Below are 15,856 nucleotides of genomic sequence, written 5' to 3' on the forward strand. Positions count from 1 at the left end.
AGGAGCGGGGCGGCCTCGCTGCTTTGGAAATAAGTCCCTGTGAGGGTCAAACTCGGTGGAAGTGTCTGTGTGGGAGTTCAACACTTGGAGCAGTCTCAAAGCTCTATTAATTAATATATGTGTATGTCATATGGCAGGCGTATGGCAATGCCCCTTCCTCAGAGACTTAGGGTGACCTGAAACAAGCCTGGTTTAAAATGAAATATATTATTCACAACACGGATTTTCCCACTATTTCAACTACCCCCATTTTTAATTATACCTGAAGTTGAATGGTGGCTATTTTGCCAAGTAAATTTGATAGCTGAAAAGTTGGGAAGAAGTCTGTGCATACAGAAATTCGCTAGGTTTCCATAGCTTGCATTTGTGTTTCATCTAAACTGTCAGCGAGGCCTGTTTTCGTAGAGTCACCACAGTATAAATATCATTCAGTCTTTTAACTTAAAAGCAAAAATGGATTTTTCTGTTACCTTCTTAAAAAAAAAAAAAAAAAGGTGACAAAACCAAAAGGGAAGTTGCCTGATTGTTTATTCTGTGAGGTTGTAAACCGGATAGCTGTTTTGTAAGTGCTTTCTCAATTTGTTATCTTTTACAAAAATTCAAAAAGCGTAGCTGGTTGCCAGGATTACTAATGTCATTCCTACTCTTTGCAGATCCCTTAAATTGATTCCTACAAGATGCAAAAAATAGGGAATTGTAGTTTAATGTTTTAGGGGGTTCATATAATTCCTAACTCATCCTTGTACATTGAGGGAATGGTGACAAGATGTATCACAGTAAATTAATACACCTGGTTCCTATGCTGAAATTCTACTAGCTAAAAACCAGGAAACTCAGAACCCCATGTGAAGCTCCATCTCAGGTTTGAGTAATAAATAGGGTGCCAGCAGCCAGTCCCTGTGCATTCCTAGGCATGGATTTGCTGTGCTGTGGGATGTTAGCTGCAGGGGCCAGTTTCCAGAGCCACTCCATGTTCTGGTACTGCGTCTGCATCAGTGGCATCAGGTCACCAGTGGCTTTTCCTAGGGCTTCTCAAAGTAATCGGAAGGGGTGGTATAGTTTTCCAGGCCGTGTTGTCTTGTGGCAGTCAAAGGAGACAAAGAATAAGGGTCCAGCTGCACATTCTCATCCATTTTCTTAGCACTTGCCCAAGCCCTCTGTGTCTTGTATTCACTAATGTGGCATTCTTCAGACTGTTCTTCCTCAGAGGTGCCGCAGAGTCCACAGACTCTATTCATTCTGCCCAGTGCGCTTACAGTCACATGGCTACATAATTGTCACATCCTGATAAGAGAACACCAGACCCTATTCTTATCTTCTATTTTTCAGTCCCTTCTGTTCAGTTACTGACATTCAACTGCCCTATGTGTTAGTGAGAGCAGAAGGCAACATTGCTTCAGACTACCTCATAGATCTGCTGAGAATACAAAAGAAGGTAGCGCTCAAACACTCTGGACTGCAGTATGTACTTAAAAGATAACTTTTCAGCATAGATGCTACAAGTTTCTGGATGATGTTACTGTCTATAGGAAAAGGGAAAGATGACCTTCTGTAACACATGCAGAAGGGCAGAAATGCAGGATCCTCCTTTGGATCCTGCATTTTTTCATCAAATATAATGGCCTTTCACCAAGTTCATCATACTTTGGGCTTAATCCAGATAAAGGGATCAGGAGAGCTGGGGATGAGGGGTACATAAATAATCTGATCACATAAGACTTGTTTTGGGGTTTTTGTTTGTTTGGCTTCATTTTTAGAAAACCAAGCTAACAAGCATATATAATCAAAGAAACAGATCTGCACATACAACATCTAATCAAATAAGCCTGAAACAAAATCTAGAGAACAAACTGCGTATCTTTCAAATGTCTGAGCAAAGAAAGAATTAAAAGTATGTTCGAAAATGTAATCAGAATGAATAAAAAAGGAACATAATTCCCTCCAGATATACAGTCCAAAACTAATAACTGAAAAGATCAGATTAATACTTCCATGACAAAGAACAATTTTCTGGGCAGCTGTCACTTGATGGGTATTTGTAGAAAATCAGTATTTTTGCTCTGTGAAAATCAGGATAGAGTGGATCAAAGCAGCACAAACCAATTGTTTCTAGGATTAACTTTTGTCAACTTTCTCTAAACCACAACTCCATTATGTGTTTCTCCCGAATAACCTATTTGGGATCTAGTTGTGCTCCCTTTCAGTTTAGCAATACAAGATGGATCACAATTCCCTGATCTATAATTGGAGCTTCCTGAAATGACATCTCAGTTTCTCCAGATTCAACAGAAAAGACACGTGAGATAAGTAATCATTACCCTTCCTTTATTCTTTCTCCTTTTGCCCATTGCAAAATGGTAAAGGCAACACACCACTGACTTATGAGTTGGATAAAATTGTTGTGCATAGAAGTTTTGCATGGGAAATGCACGTGTAACTTCACAGATAGATTGGAAACCAGAGTGGCAACAGCTTGCCTAAGCAGGAATTACAGAAAGGAAGATGGAGACATTACCTACCCTCTATCAGCAGCAATACTTTTAGCTTAATGTCTCAGCAGTGAGTTTACATCTTGCCATAGTGGCATGGAGCTTGGATTGCAGCCAGTGCTTTCATATGCCCTGCTTCTCAGACAGGCTTTGCAGCTGCCCCTGGGCACTGCTCCTGCCTTTGCTACCTGAGCAAGTGGTCCTGGAGCCTGACACCACGCTCGTGGCACCGCTGTAGCTGCATCATAGGGGGGAAGGAGCAATACCAAGAGCTGGTGTGCATCCCACTGTTACTGGCCGTAAACATCACAAGCTGCTGAACCAGATATACAAACAAACAACAAAAATAAAACACTAAACCAAAAAACAACCAGCAGACAACCCTCCCTGCTCTCCCTACAAACCCCACCACATTTAATTCTTGAAAGTGATGGTTGTAACCCAAGGTTGAAATATCTGGGATTTCCACCCCTAATTTCTGAGCTGGTAAAGATCTAATTTGAGTTTTTCTCTGCTATGCAGGGGCTAGAACCTGGAAAGAGGTTCTGGTATTAATCACCCATAGGAGGCTTTAGGAAAAAGAGCGCCTTTCTATTTATCGTGAAACTGGAAATAAATAGGGAGCACCGCAGAAGGTGCAGCTGCGTGGAACCCAGCGCCATAAGAGGAGTAAGAGAAGAGCAAGGACTAAAGTGAGCGTGGAAGGCGAGGAAGAAGAGAAATCGCTTCCCCCAAAACGCCCCGGAGCCAGCCCCAAGCTCCGTGAGGAGCGGAGCGGCCGCGCCTCGCAGCGCCCTACCTCAAGATGGCGCCCGGCGCCTCACCCGGCAGCACGCAGGCGCCGCGGCCCCAGCGCTGTGGTGACGCCGCCGCTGCCGGCCTCCGCCTGGGCTGGGGCTGCCTCCGCAAGGCGCTGCCGGGGGGGTGGGAGTCGGGGCTGCCGCCTCGCCTCATGCTGCCTTCGCCTCCTGAGGCTGGAAGATGAGGCTGCTGGCGGCCGGCATCTTGCTGCTGGCCCATCTCTGCACCGCCTTCTACCTGCCCGGCCTGGCGCCCGTCAGCTTCTGCGACGACGACAAGGAGAGCGAGGGCTGCAAGGTGAGAGAGCCCTGGCGGGAGGCCCGGCGGGGCTCCCCGATGGCCGTGCAGGCACCGAGGGGGCTTGACGGGGTTTCTGCGACCGAGGAACCCTCCAAGCGTGAGCCCCGGCCGGTCCGTCTCGGGACGGACCTTTGCTCCGGGGAGTGACACCCGCCGCCTTCTCCCAGGCACACCTGGCGTTTCCCCCGGGAGGGCGGAATTCTCCCTTTCCCGCCCAATTTTTCAGTCATGACTGGAAAAAAAGCAAATTTCCCTTCACTGCTGCAGCCTCCTGTGGCGGCGGGGCTGCTGGGGGATGGCTGTGGCGTGGCCCGGCGCTGCGGTCGGGGCCTGTCAGAAGAGTGCAGGAACTGTGGCGTGCTGCAACTTTGGTTAGCTCCTGACAGTTGCTGATGCGCCTCGTGTTGGCCGTGCCTCTGGTTTTGCAGATTTGTATTTTCATACTTCTCTTCTCTGTTTCAGTCGCTAATTGAGCTCTTTGTGAACAGACTGGACTCGGTTGAATCGGTCCTGCCATATGAGTATGATGCGTAAGTACACCACGACAGGCTTCCAGAGGCATTTGGGAAGTTTGTTTTCTGTTCTTAGTGCAGTGATACAACCCATAACACAAGTGTTCTTGTTTCCTGTAAGCCTTGTTTTGGGTGTACAGAAAGGATTGTTTTGGATGTACAGATAGCAGAGCAAATCCAGTGCTCATCAGCAGGACTAAAATGCAACAGTGGAAAGGATGAAGGCCAACCCTGTGCCTCCTGACCACCTTCTGTTGTTGTTAAAGATGAGGCTGTTGAGTTTCTACAGGTTCTTTGCATTTGAGCTCAGTTTTAGACTTAGCAGAGACTGTTTGACACATTTGAAACTCCTTCCTATTTGTCAAATCCAAATCTTTGTGTTTTTTGTTTCTGGCAACTAAAGTAATTGAAAGGAAAGTCACTGTTATTTTTCTTTTACTGCCAAAGCTCTGTATCTAATTTTTGGGTTTTATTTTCACTTTGGTTCTTGTTGATGTATACTATAACTATCTACAAAAGCACTGCTAGTAAGCAGTTATATGCAGTCAATAAAATCATCTTGCTGTTTAACATAGAAAAGAGAAACTTGCTGTTAATGTAGCTCTAACACTGTATAATGCAACAGTAGCAACAAGGCCACAGACTAGCTCAAAGTCAACAAAATCTCTATTTGCACTAAACTTTATGAAAGCCAATGAATTTAGGCCCACACATTGAGGAAAAGTACTTATTCAGCAAAGATAAGTGAATCTCTTTCTTAACCTGCTGCCCATGTTTAAATAATAAAGACACAGAATGGTTATATTTTTGCTCCAATTTTCAGCTGTTTCAGACTGTATTGAGTCAAAAAGAGTTGGTGAATGGTATTTGGCAGTGTGGAATATTAATATTGGAAGTACTTCTTTGGAATGTGTTTCATATTAAAGAGTCTTTGTAAAAGCCCCTTTAAGAACGGGGGGTGATTTTTATTATTATTTTTTTTTTTCCAAGAGAATGGACAGACTTTTTTTTTTTAATGCGAAACATGATATTGTTTGTTTAAACTGTTACTTGAAAAGACTGTTTGGACTAAAAGCCATGTGTTTTGTTAAAAATACTTTACCTTTGAAATACCTTGGTTGAAACTGACGTCAAATAGGAATATTTCTATTTAATATATACAGAAGCACTTATACTTTTATTAACAGCTGCAGGCCTCCTGAAAGAAACATGAAAACTGCAATGCTAAGGACAAAACTTAAGAAATTGTTTTAGGCTATTATTTACAATTATATGGTAATTAAAAATTAAAGGTTATCTTTTCTACTTTTTTTTTTTTTTTTTTTTCCAGTTTTGACTTCTGTCAAGATAAGGAAGAGAAAAGACCATCAGAAAATCTTGGGCAAGTGCTGTTTGGAGAGAGAATAGCATCATCTCCATATAAGGTTGTTTCATCTCTTAAATACAATCCTGTTTAAATTTGATAGCTTTCTTTTTAATGGCTGTAGTCTGTTGATATAGCTGAAGACATGGCTGAAGAATTTGTGGGTTTTTTGGTTTTGTTATTCATTTAAACTTTGTACAGTTTATGCAATAAAAATGAACAAAAAAATCCTTCCAGTCCCAAAAGCATTGAAGGGTGACTAATAAAAGTTAGGAAGCTGTGAGCCAGTAATCACTCTTCCCTCCTGTTTCTCTATGATAGAGGAATCAAGAAACTAAGTAGTTCTTGAACAGCTGGGTATATAGCCTAGAGTGTTAGGTGATCTGAAATCATTTTTTGAGCTGTAATATAGGAGGCCATAAAGTGCTGGTTCAGGAACTGTTTCACATACATCTTAGTTGTGCTATCAGGCAACTTCCAGAGTGGGAAGAGAAGCCAAGCTGGGACTTATTTCCTGCTCTCCTAGAGGTCTCTTTCTCCTTTATTCTCTGAGCTAATGTAGTCGTATGATTGCTAACCACAAGAAGCTTTTAAATACAGAGCATGATGTGTCATTTGGGCTTGATACCTGTAATTTAAGAACTGTAACAGTTATGTCTTTGAAATGGCTATATAGTACAGTAATTAAAAATGCCCTGTTATTGGTTATCGCTTAAGCCTTAATAATATTAGAATTTTCAGTCATGGTCTTAGTTATGTTAGCTCAGTAACAGGTAAATCCTAACTGGGTTAGAATACCAGTTTGATATACAAATGTGAGCATGTTAGCATTAGGTGGTGTCTGCCCTTGAAGCATAGACATTGTGCAACATGTTACATTTTTGGCAGCGTTGTCTGATAACTTAAATCATGAGGGAAACACAGCTAAAATTAAAGCAGAACATTAAAAAAAGATTTAGTTAAAATCTGGTGTAACAGATGACAAAACTGTCAAAATAAACTGTTAAAAATAAGAAAGCAGTACCTTTTCTGCTCATTTTCAAATGTTGATCATCTGAAGGTAATTTATCTGGGCTGTTGTAGACTTTTAGCAACATGAAAGGGGAATACAGTTTCCAGATATACAGAACTCTTGAAATTTAGTCAAAGCAATTTATTTTATGGGGAATTCTGCCTCAAACTTTCATGTCAGGGATGTACGTCAAATAAGTTAGCTTTACAAGAGAAGTCTGGACAGATTATTGAAGCAAAACTTAAATTACTCTCTTGTGTACTTTCATACCAGTTCACTTTTAAGAAGCAGGAAACATGCAAGAAAGTTTGTACAAGGTCTTATGACCCAGAAAACAGTGCTGATAGGAGCAAGCTGGCTTTCTTGAAGAAAGGAATGCAGTTGAACTATCAACATCACTGGTAAGCTGAAATGTGTGCTTGAGCTTTTTTCAAGTTCCTTTTTTAGCATCACGTTATTTTTCTTCTAAGTGGTTGCTTTCTTCCTTCTTCTATCAGATTGTTGTCCTCTACTGTGCATCTTGTGGGTGCTACTGAAAACTGCATTACATGGATGTTAAATGTCAGTATGAAATAAGGTGCATATCTCCTGAGGACTTGTTCTTTGATAATTTCTTTATAGGATTATTGATAACATGCCTGTAACATGGTGCTATGATGTGGAAGATGGACAAAAGTACTGTAATCCAGGATTCCCAATAGGATGTTTTGTTACTCCAGATGGTAGAGTTAAGGATGCTTGTGTTATAAATGTAAGTGGTGGAACTTTTTTCTTTAGTATAGTAGATGTAATTTATTTCAGAGTTTTATTTTTAAGCTTTGTTTTCCTGAAAAAGAATAAGTAGCCTTGTAAGTATAGTTAATATAGTTAATATTCAGAATTTGGGCACTGAAAAAACAGAATGGCTTCTTTTGTATGCAGTGTCTTTCTGATAGAAGTGTCCAAAAAGACACTTTGTTTGTTTGTTTGTCTATATGATGCTATAAAGTAACTGTTTTGATGTCTGAAAGCCTTAGAAAACTCAGAGTTTTTGTTCTGAAATGTCTCATGTATCCATCTCCATACCTATTAATTCTGTGTCCACACAACTTGAATTGTGTCTGTGTGCAAGACCTTTTATGGATTTCACATACAAGCTGTCTAGTGAAGATCCAGAAATGAGCAGCGCTCTAGTTGCAAAAGCTATGTCTAGCATAGTTTACAACCTAAATATCTCAGGATTTTTCCCAGATGGCTGGAAGATAACACAGCTGTGATAGAGGAAAGAATTATATTCACAACAGTTTGAAATGTGTCACTCATCCTGGGAGTTGTATGGTGAACTACTGCTGTTACATATATTAGTGATGCAGTTCTTCTGAGGTGGAGGACCACCCTCTTGAGAGAGCAGTTTGCTGTGGCTGTGCTCTGCCACATAACTTACTGCTTGTATGTAGTGCAGTCAATTTATTTGTATTAACATGTGATGCATTTATCATGCATGTTCACTTAACTCTGAAAATGGTCGGTGATTTGAATAACCTGCTGTAGTTAGGTGTTCATCTCTATTACTTTGTGATGTTATGCTGTAGGGTTATTGAGAAGATTGATTTTATGTTACATTGATACTGCTGTCTTGGAAGCTTTGTGGTACATGGAAAATGTTTGTGGCAAAGTCAGTAACTTAAACAATTTTATTTTTTTTATAGGATGAGCTTCATATGTAAGTGGCAATAGTTGAATTTCCTAGTGAGTGCTCAGGGAGATTGTATGGTATATCCATGAAATGCTGCACACATTGGGTGTGCTAGCTGTGGTGTGGGTGCTTTGCTAGTGTAGCTGCAGTACTCAGCTTCAGTTTTAGTCTGTAGCATCTCGTTGCAAAGCACAGCAGTAGAAGAAAGGATTGCTACCTTGGCAAATAAGAACGTAGCACAGTGAATATGACTGATTTCTGGGCTGAGTTGGGCAATATCATTCTTCTCAAGAAGTATACCTAAATAACTATTTTGGAAGATGTAATTATCCCTTCAAAATGGGGCAGAAAAGAGGTTGTTATCATGCAGTGTCAGAACTACCGTTCATCCTCACATTTATGTAGCTAACAAATTATATTACTGCCTCAGCTGCTACTTTAAATTGGAGGGAAAAGGTACCTAAAGATAGGGTTATAGTATGATACAGGCATGATTCTAGTCTTCTTCTGGCAGTTAAAGATGAGGAATCCAGATAACTTTAGTGCAAGACACTTTAATGTTTTGCTGAGAGGGACAGGAGAGCAATATTTTATGGCAGTTGGAAAATGGCTAACATATAAAACCAAGAAAGGAACTTTAAAATTAGAAACTCAACTGGAAGTCCATTATTCTGGTCCCTTAATTCAAGTGAAAGTTATAGTTAAAGTTTTCTAAACAATGACAATTGTGGGAAGAAAGGAAAATTCAAGTCAAATTGAATTGACTCAGGTATCTACTGTGATTTTTTTTTTTGAATATGAACTTTATATAGTTCTTCAGTTCCAAGCTCTGGAAGGATATGGATGACAAAGCAGAATAGCTACTGAAAGTGAAAGGTACTCTTTTGAAGCAGAACCTATTTTGTCAGCTTCAGTAGCTGGAGTGTCTACCAGGTAGGCTGTATGTCGGGCGGGGAGCAGTGGCGAATCTGAATTACTGGCAGCTTGAATAAGATCTTTGAACTTGTTTTGGCAGCTTTGTGCAAAAATAGTGTCATACGCTTTTATATCTTAATAGAAATACATGATGCTTTAACTATGATGTGGGTATTATTTAGATAACATGCTACAATGTACTGTTTAAGAAAATGTGTATATATTTTATACAAGCATGTAGAAAAATGTTTTTTCCTGCTCCTTTATTGGACAGTAGTCTTATTCTAAAATTCATGACTGCATTGCGCCCTCTCCTGCTGGAAGTTTCTTAAGCTCTTGATGATATCTTTTTAGTCAGAGTTTAACAAGAAGAACACTTTCTACCTCTTCAACCACGTTGACATAACAATCATGTACCATAGTGGAAAGGATGAAAACTGGCCTGGTGCAAGACTGGTGATGGCACGACTGAGACCACAAAGGTAATTCTGCATTAGAGCAGCAAATTCTAGTACTGAGGAATCTATCAGTAGTTGCAAACTTTGAAATGATGTTTGGTGTTACTAAGTTCTGAGGAACCAGTTATTTTGAACTCTGGTAAAGTTTTCAGTATACTGGTTCACAGCTGGAACTGTGTTTGTAAAGAGCAGTTCCATGGCTGTAAATGTCATATAACTTTGCTTTTCAGATGTTTCCCGAAGTCCATCCTGATTGGAAAAACTGCTTTTGTGAAGTCTTATAACCTGACACAAACAATAGAAGCATTCTCATGTTTATATTGATTTGCATATAGTTGTGCATATCTTTCCTTTCTAAAATATGTTTTAGATACATAAGAAGTATCCATTAATTGAGTTAAAGTTTCCCTTGTCATCTCTCTTACTTTTGCTGCACTGCACCCCAAATGTGCTCTGTACAAAGGTACAGATATACTTTGTATATACATACTATATTTGTACAGATATACTTTTTCCTGCGTTAGTTTGAATACTGAGGTTCAAGTGAAGTATCAAGTTAATACTGCCGTTCAAAACAGCTGAATATCTGAGAAGACTGACTGATCTTCTTATAAGTAGCTTTTTGGTTTCTGCACTAGTAGGTTGACCAAGAAAGGAGATGCAAGAATTCAGAGGTTGGACTGAAGTGATTACGTTGGCCTATTGCCAGTTTGCTCATGCATAGTTAATACTTACATATATTTGAGAACTGCAGTTCAGTCTTCCCCTTTTCTATAGGGATTAAGTATGTTCTTAAAATATGTGACTACAACTTCTCAAATTATACAGATGTGTACGATCTGTGTGGAGATTTGGGCGTAGTTTTTTTTTTTCTTTCTGTTGCCATGGCATGGTGTAATTTTAGTGAATTATACTTGCTATGCATGTTTATTCCTTCCATTTTCCTCTGCTCCCAGATGGTGGCAAGAAGATTCTACCAACCTTCTCCATTTTTGTTTAATGCTTTATTGGTTGCATCCTGAATGGTTCAAAAGTAAGAGAACTTGATTGTAATGCAAACCACAAGGGGGCACAGTCAGTTTGCACATAACCTTAATTTTGTCATTCTCTGACCTGATGTTTTGCTTGGTGCTTTACTTCAACCTTTAGCCTCTCCCAGTGGGGAGTATTTGAGGCTGGAGCACCCTAGACTGTTCATGAAAGTTTTATTATCTTGTAGCTTGACTCAGTTGTTGTCATGTAATAATGCATATAAGGAATAATTGTGTAGCTGAGCTGGGTAACTACATCTTGATTGAGAGGATGCGAGAGGGAAGCTATTTTCCAGTGTTAGAGAAGATTCACAGGAGAAAATTCAACCAAACTTTAAGGTTTCTTTGATTTTGTGCTTCTATAGCTGTAGTAAGGTGCAACAGAGAAGGGTTTATGCTTTTGAACTGTAGAATGTTGTTTGGAGTTGTTCTATCTTTTTGGAGTATTAAAGACTGAAGAGAGGTGACATTAGACTGCTTGTATAGGAATGGAAAATGAAAAGGTTTACACAGTTACTTCTGTTGCCCCAGCATTTAAAAATAAATAAAAGGCACTCACAAATCCACTAAAAATAAAATATACAACCTTCCCCTAATGACACTTGAGGGAAAATAAGAATCTGTGGGAGACTGATAAAGTCTCCATCTTCCTTGTTGACATATGCTGATGTTAAGTCCCTCATCAATAACGTGGTCTTGTTTAAAATGTGGAGGAGAGGTATGATGGCAGAGAAAGGTGTATTTCATGTTAAAACTTACCTTCTTACCAGGTAAAGATCTTCAGGTTTCATGGCCCAGTTAATCAAGCAGCATGTTAGTTTAGGACTAGGATGCTGTTCTGATGTGGCAAAAAAAAAAAAAAAAAGTGGGTAGGGTGACACTATATCTCCCATAGTTTTGGAGGTCTTAATTTCTTGTCTCTCACATACCTGGCAATCCTGAGCGTACCTGTAATGTTCTCAAGTGCCCAAAAGTCTGAACATATATGAACTGAAGATAGTGTTCCAAATCCCTGGGATGCTTTCTAGGGAGATTTTAACTCACTGCAAGTGCTGGTGAGAAATAGAGTTACAGCAGAGCTGAACACTAAAGTTGTCACAGAAATTATGAATAATGATGCCTAATTATGTACATGTATTTCTTTCATATTATCTGTAACTACAAACATAAGAGATAATAGAGGTATCTTTGAAGATCTTTGACCTTTAGTGGTAGAAGCACGGAAAAACAAGTTCTCAAGGAAGTTGAATAGCTGATTCAAAATTATATGCAGAGCTCTTCCTGTTTGTTTGTTTGTTTTTCCAATAAAAACCCATTCTGATTACCCTTAAAAAGAAATTGTGAAAATTCCTGCTGTTGATTAGATGTAATGTTATTTTATTTAACTATTTTTTTTCCTTAGTTACAAACATACAGATGAAAACAACTTAAGCTGTGAAGGTCCACCTATGGAGATTCCTGGAGAATTCAACAACAAACTGAATTTGATCTATACTTACTCAGTGACATTTGAAGTAAGTATTGAATCTGTTATATGTAACTCCCCAAAAGTACAAACCCAGAAAAAACGGATAATTTGCAAAGAGCCGTAACTGGGCTAAAGCAGTGTAAACTCCATAAGGATGATCTTGTGAAGCATTTTTCCCCAAAACTATGATGTTTCCATTGCTGTAGTTGCAATTGACAATTGCATTGCTGTAGTTGCAAGTGACACTTGGAATAAGTAGAGACCTTTTGCCTTCATCCACCCGCCATCATTACCATCATTCAGGACTCTGTGGGCCAAATATCCTCAAATTTTATTTGTAACTGCAATCTTTGCTGTCTTATTGAGAACCAGATCTCTTGGTATTAGAAAACAAACGGAAAAAATATAGACTTCAGTTTTGCCCTGTTTTATTCAATCTAATGACTCTCTGTTAGTAATAACTTAAAGAGTTCTGTTCCTTGAGTTATACTGCGTTTTTCAGAGTTTTTTTGTCTGATGGTGCCATGCTTTCATTTGGTAGCATTTTTTTTTCTTTTGGGATAGTGGGCCATTTGTCTTTTAGAGTATTATGCTTTATTCAGCCTGCTACAACTTAGTCAGGAGGAAATCTGACTTTCTTGCTACTATGTCTTTACCATAGCATGGAAAGTGAGCCTCCTGTGGGGGTGAGAATAACGTGGTTTGAACTATTGCAAACCTTTGTGCCTCACTTCCAGTCTGTCCCGAAGGCATGGTTATTCTTCTGATGTAAGACACTGATCTAAAAGGATTTGGCTTGAGACCACTGGCTTATTTTGCATAGGCAGTCAAGTCGCCATCATGTGGTAACAGCTTTCGTTGTACCAAATGGAATTTGATTTGAACCAGAGATCTTGAGGTGCAAGGCTCTATATGCTGTTACTTTTCCTTTGAGACTCTGATTTTACTACGTGATTGAACCTCCTGTCTATTAACATTTTTGTTTAAATTTTGTTGATGAATTGTAGTGTAGACTTGCAATGTGCACTTTGTCCTGTTATAGACGCAATGTGTTAGGTGTTTGGGCTATTTACTCTCTTTTTCTTGGGAATAGAGCGTGTAAGTTTTAACAGCTGTTGGTTCAGATGCTTCCAGCAGATGGCACTCAAGGCACTTCAAAATTGACTTTTCTATTTTATCCATTAGCTTTGATTTGGAATGAAAGAAAAAATAAAATATATCAGGCATTATCAATAGTTTCAAAATAAATTAAAAGGGTAGTATTCATCTGTGAAAAATATTTTAAAAGAGGAGAACATTAGTTTCAGTAATCTTGAATACATAAACAGGTAAAATGCATTTATTGCCCTTTTTGATATGAGAGCTGATTTCTGATGAGAGAACTTTGGTGTCTGTTCTAATTCATTATAAAAGGACAAGTATTCAGCTTTGTGTGTGTGAAAGGTTACAATTGTGTCTCACATGTTTAATACACAAGTGTACAGAAGTGTAAGCACGCGAGCAGTTTGATACTCAAATAACAAACTTTAAAACCACCCTTCTGGAACATCTGTCCAAATTATCCTTTTGCTACTGATCAGCTACAGATTGTGCTAGTAAAGAGTAACTTGTGGCAATTTCAGCCACTTAGTTGTATTGGTGCAATTCATTGTAACTTTTTTTTTGATCCAGAACACCACTTGAAACTTAAATCCTAGGTCATTGTCAGTATAGTCTAAATTTTGATAATTAACTGTACAGTTTTATCATCTGGTAAAGAGGCTAAGAAATTTGTATGAACTTCACACCAGTCAGGAGACAGAGTTTAGTAGCAGGACAGCAAATGTACCTTCCATGAGACTAGCTGGTGGAGGATAAGGCTTGGAGGTCAGAAGAAGTTATCACTTGTACCACTTTAACATGAAGCATCTAGAGGAGGAGGTAAGAGAGGATGGAAGTCTCTTTTGAAGAGGAAACTTGCTGAAAGATTTGTTCTTATATCCTTCAAAGGGAAAACAGAAATCAAAGTTGTCAGTGGGTATGTTGCCAGGAGTGGAAAATATTCTGTGTCATATACCATTACGGCAGGGAGCAAGAAAGTTTGTGCTAAACACATTAAAGATGATGAGAAAGGGAAAAATCCAGGGGAAACTAGAAACATGCTCATAAGGTGTGTTGAACAAAGTTGAAGATTCATGTTATGTGCTATGCTGGGAATATCTTGTAGCAATGGCGTGATTGTATTTGGGAGTTGCAGGCAGCTACATAGCAAATCATGGGAAGATGAGGCTTAGTGAAGCCCCACTTGAAGGTAGAAGGCACGAATAGGAGATTTCAATAAATGAAATATTCTTTGAAAGGCTCAGGAGATGAAAAGAATTATTAATGCACAAGGGAGGTCTAACATCCAGGTCTGATACCAAGCTTAGATATTAATGCTGAATGGAAGGTTTCTGGAAGAGATTGTGTGTGCTTATTTCTTCTCAGAGACTGCAACAAACTTGTATTTGTCTCTATTAATTGCTATTTAATTTCTTTATAGGAAAAGAATAATATTAAGTGGGCTTCCAGATGGGATTACATTTTGGAGTCCATGCCACACACAAACATCCAGTGGTTTAGGTATGACTTGTATTTATGCAGTGAATAACCTTGCTGGGGAGCACAAAGGTTTCTTATTTGTGCTTCTAGAGATACATAACTTCTGCTGTGGTAAAACAAAGTCTGTTAGTCTTCAGGCAAGTAAACTTTCTTGTTTTCATATGTGGAGTGACTTATCAGTCTTGCATCTCTTGGGAGCAACCGAAGTATTGCATTTCACCAAAGGAATGCAACATTAGTGTCCAAAAGGAAGGCAACCTCTATGGTCTTACTTCATCTCCATTTTGTAAAACTTCTGAGAAGCTGCTGCTCTGCAATGTTGCTATTGTTACTGACTTTTTCCATTTGTGAAGTAAGAGGTACATATGTGCACTGCATGTTTTGTACAGAGCAGCTGCAAACAAAAAAAAGGGCTGCTTTTATGAGTAAAATATATCAAGTAAGTATATGATTTATGTTGAAATTATAATGTGCAATATTAAGTGTTTGAAAAGGCTGATCAGATTAAATATGTATCCAGAAAATACTAACTGGCATGATGTAGATTTGATGGGTTCATACATGTAAAATCAGCTTTGAGAGCTGTAGTTGTTTCACTAAGAAAATACCTTTGGAGCCATGTAAAAAGGAAGATGAAGAAATGCAATATGTAACTGTCTTGAGAATTAACAACATAAATAATATTCTTGCTTCTGTCTCCTAAGAAGTCATAAAGGTACACAACTTAAAAAGGTGTATCTTCTCTGTATGAGAAAGTACTAAAAGGTCTGACGGAATGTCTTGTCTAATATCTGAGTATCTGAGGCTATTCCTATTGACTTGATCTGTACATGTGGTTTTGAATTGGAGTGCATGTCCTGAAACCTGAATAAGCAGACTGAAAGCCTGACTTTTTTTTTTCTTTACCTACAGTATAATGAATTCCCTCGTAATTGTTCTCTTCTTATCTGGCATGGTGGCTATGATCATTCTGAGGACCCTTCATAAAGATATTGCAAGATACAACCAGATTGACTCTTCTGTGAGTAAGATTTACAGCTTTTGTATATGTATGCATGTTTTCTGGCAATGGGGATATCTCTCAAATAGTGTATACAATATGAAGAGATGTATAACTATCTAGAATTTGAAACATGATAATTTATCTGGCAGTTAAAAATAGCTTTATTGCTATTTCATCTCTCCTAACGGAAGGAATAAATGGGCAGATATGACAGTCATACTTCTTGGGAGTTGTTTTAATAAATTTTAA

At 38.8% G+C, this 15,856-nt stretch overlaps 1 protein-coding gene across 1 annotated transcript in view; it reads left to right on the plus strand.

The window, feature by feature from the left end:
* Positions 1 to 3,370: 3,370 nt before the first annotated feature.
* Positions 3,371 to 15,856, plus strand: part of LOC311213676 (transmembrane 9 superfamily member 2-like) — a 30,952-nt gene continuing 18,466 nt past the window's right edge. Inside the window, exons 1-9 of the mRNA XM_084293837.1 lie at positions 3,371 to 3,587; positions 4,053 to 4,120; positions 5,433 to 5,526; positions 6,751 to 6,878; positions 7,099 to 7,228; positions 9,422 to 9,549; positions 11,959 to 12,070; positions 14,546 to 14,625; positions 15,517 to 15,625. Of these exons, the coding sequence (XP_084149963.1) occupies positions 3,471 to 3,587; positions 4,053 to 4,120; positions 5,433 to 5,526; positions 6,751 to 6,878; positions 7,099 to 7,228; positions 9,422 to 9,549; positions 11,959 to 12,070; positions 14,546 to 14,625; positions 15,517 to 15,625 (966 nt within the window). The 5' untranslated portion in view covers positions 3,371 to 3,470. The remainder of the gene's footprint in view (positions 3,588 to 4,052; positions 4,121 to 5,432; positions 5,527 to 6,750; positions 6,879 to 7,098; positions 7,229 to 9,421; positions 9,550 to 11,958; positions 12,071 to 14,545; positions 14,626 to 15,516; positions 15,626 to 15,856) is intronic.

This window comes from Netta rufina (assembly GCF_964035555.1).
Source record: "Netta rufina genome assembly, chromosome: 12".
In the NCBI taxonomy this organism is placed as follows: domain Eukaryota; kingdom Metazoa; phylum Chordata; class Aves; order Anseriformes; family Anatidae; genus Netta; species Netta rufina.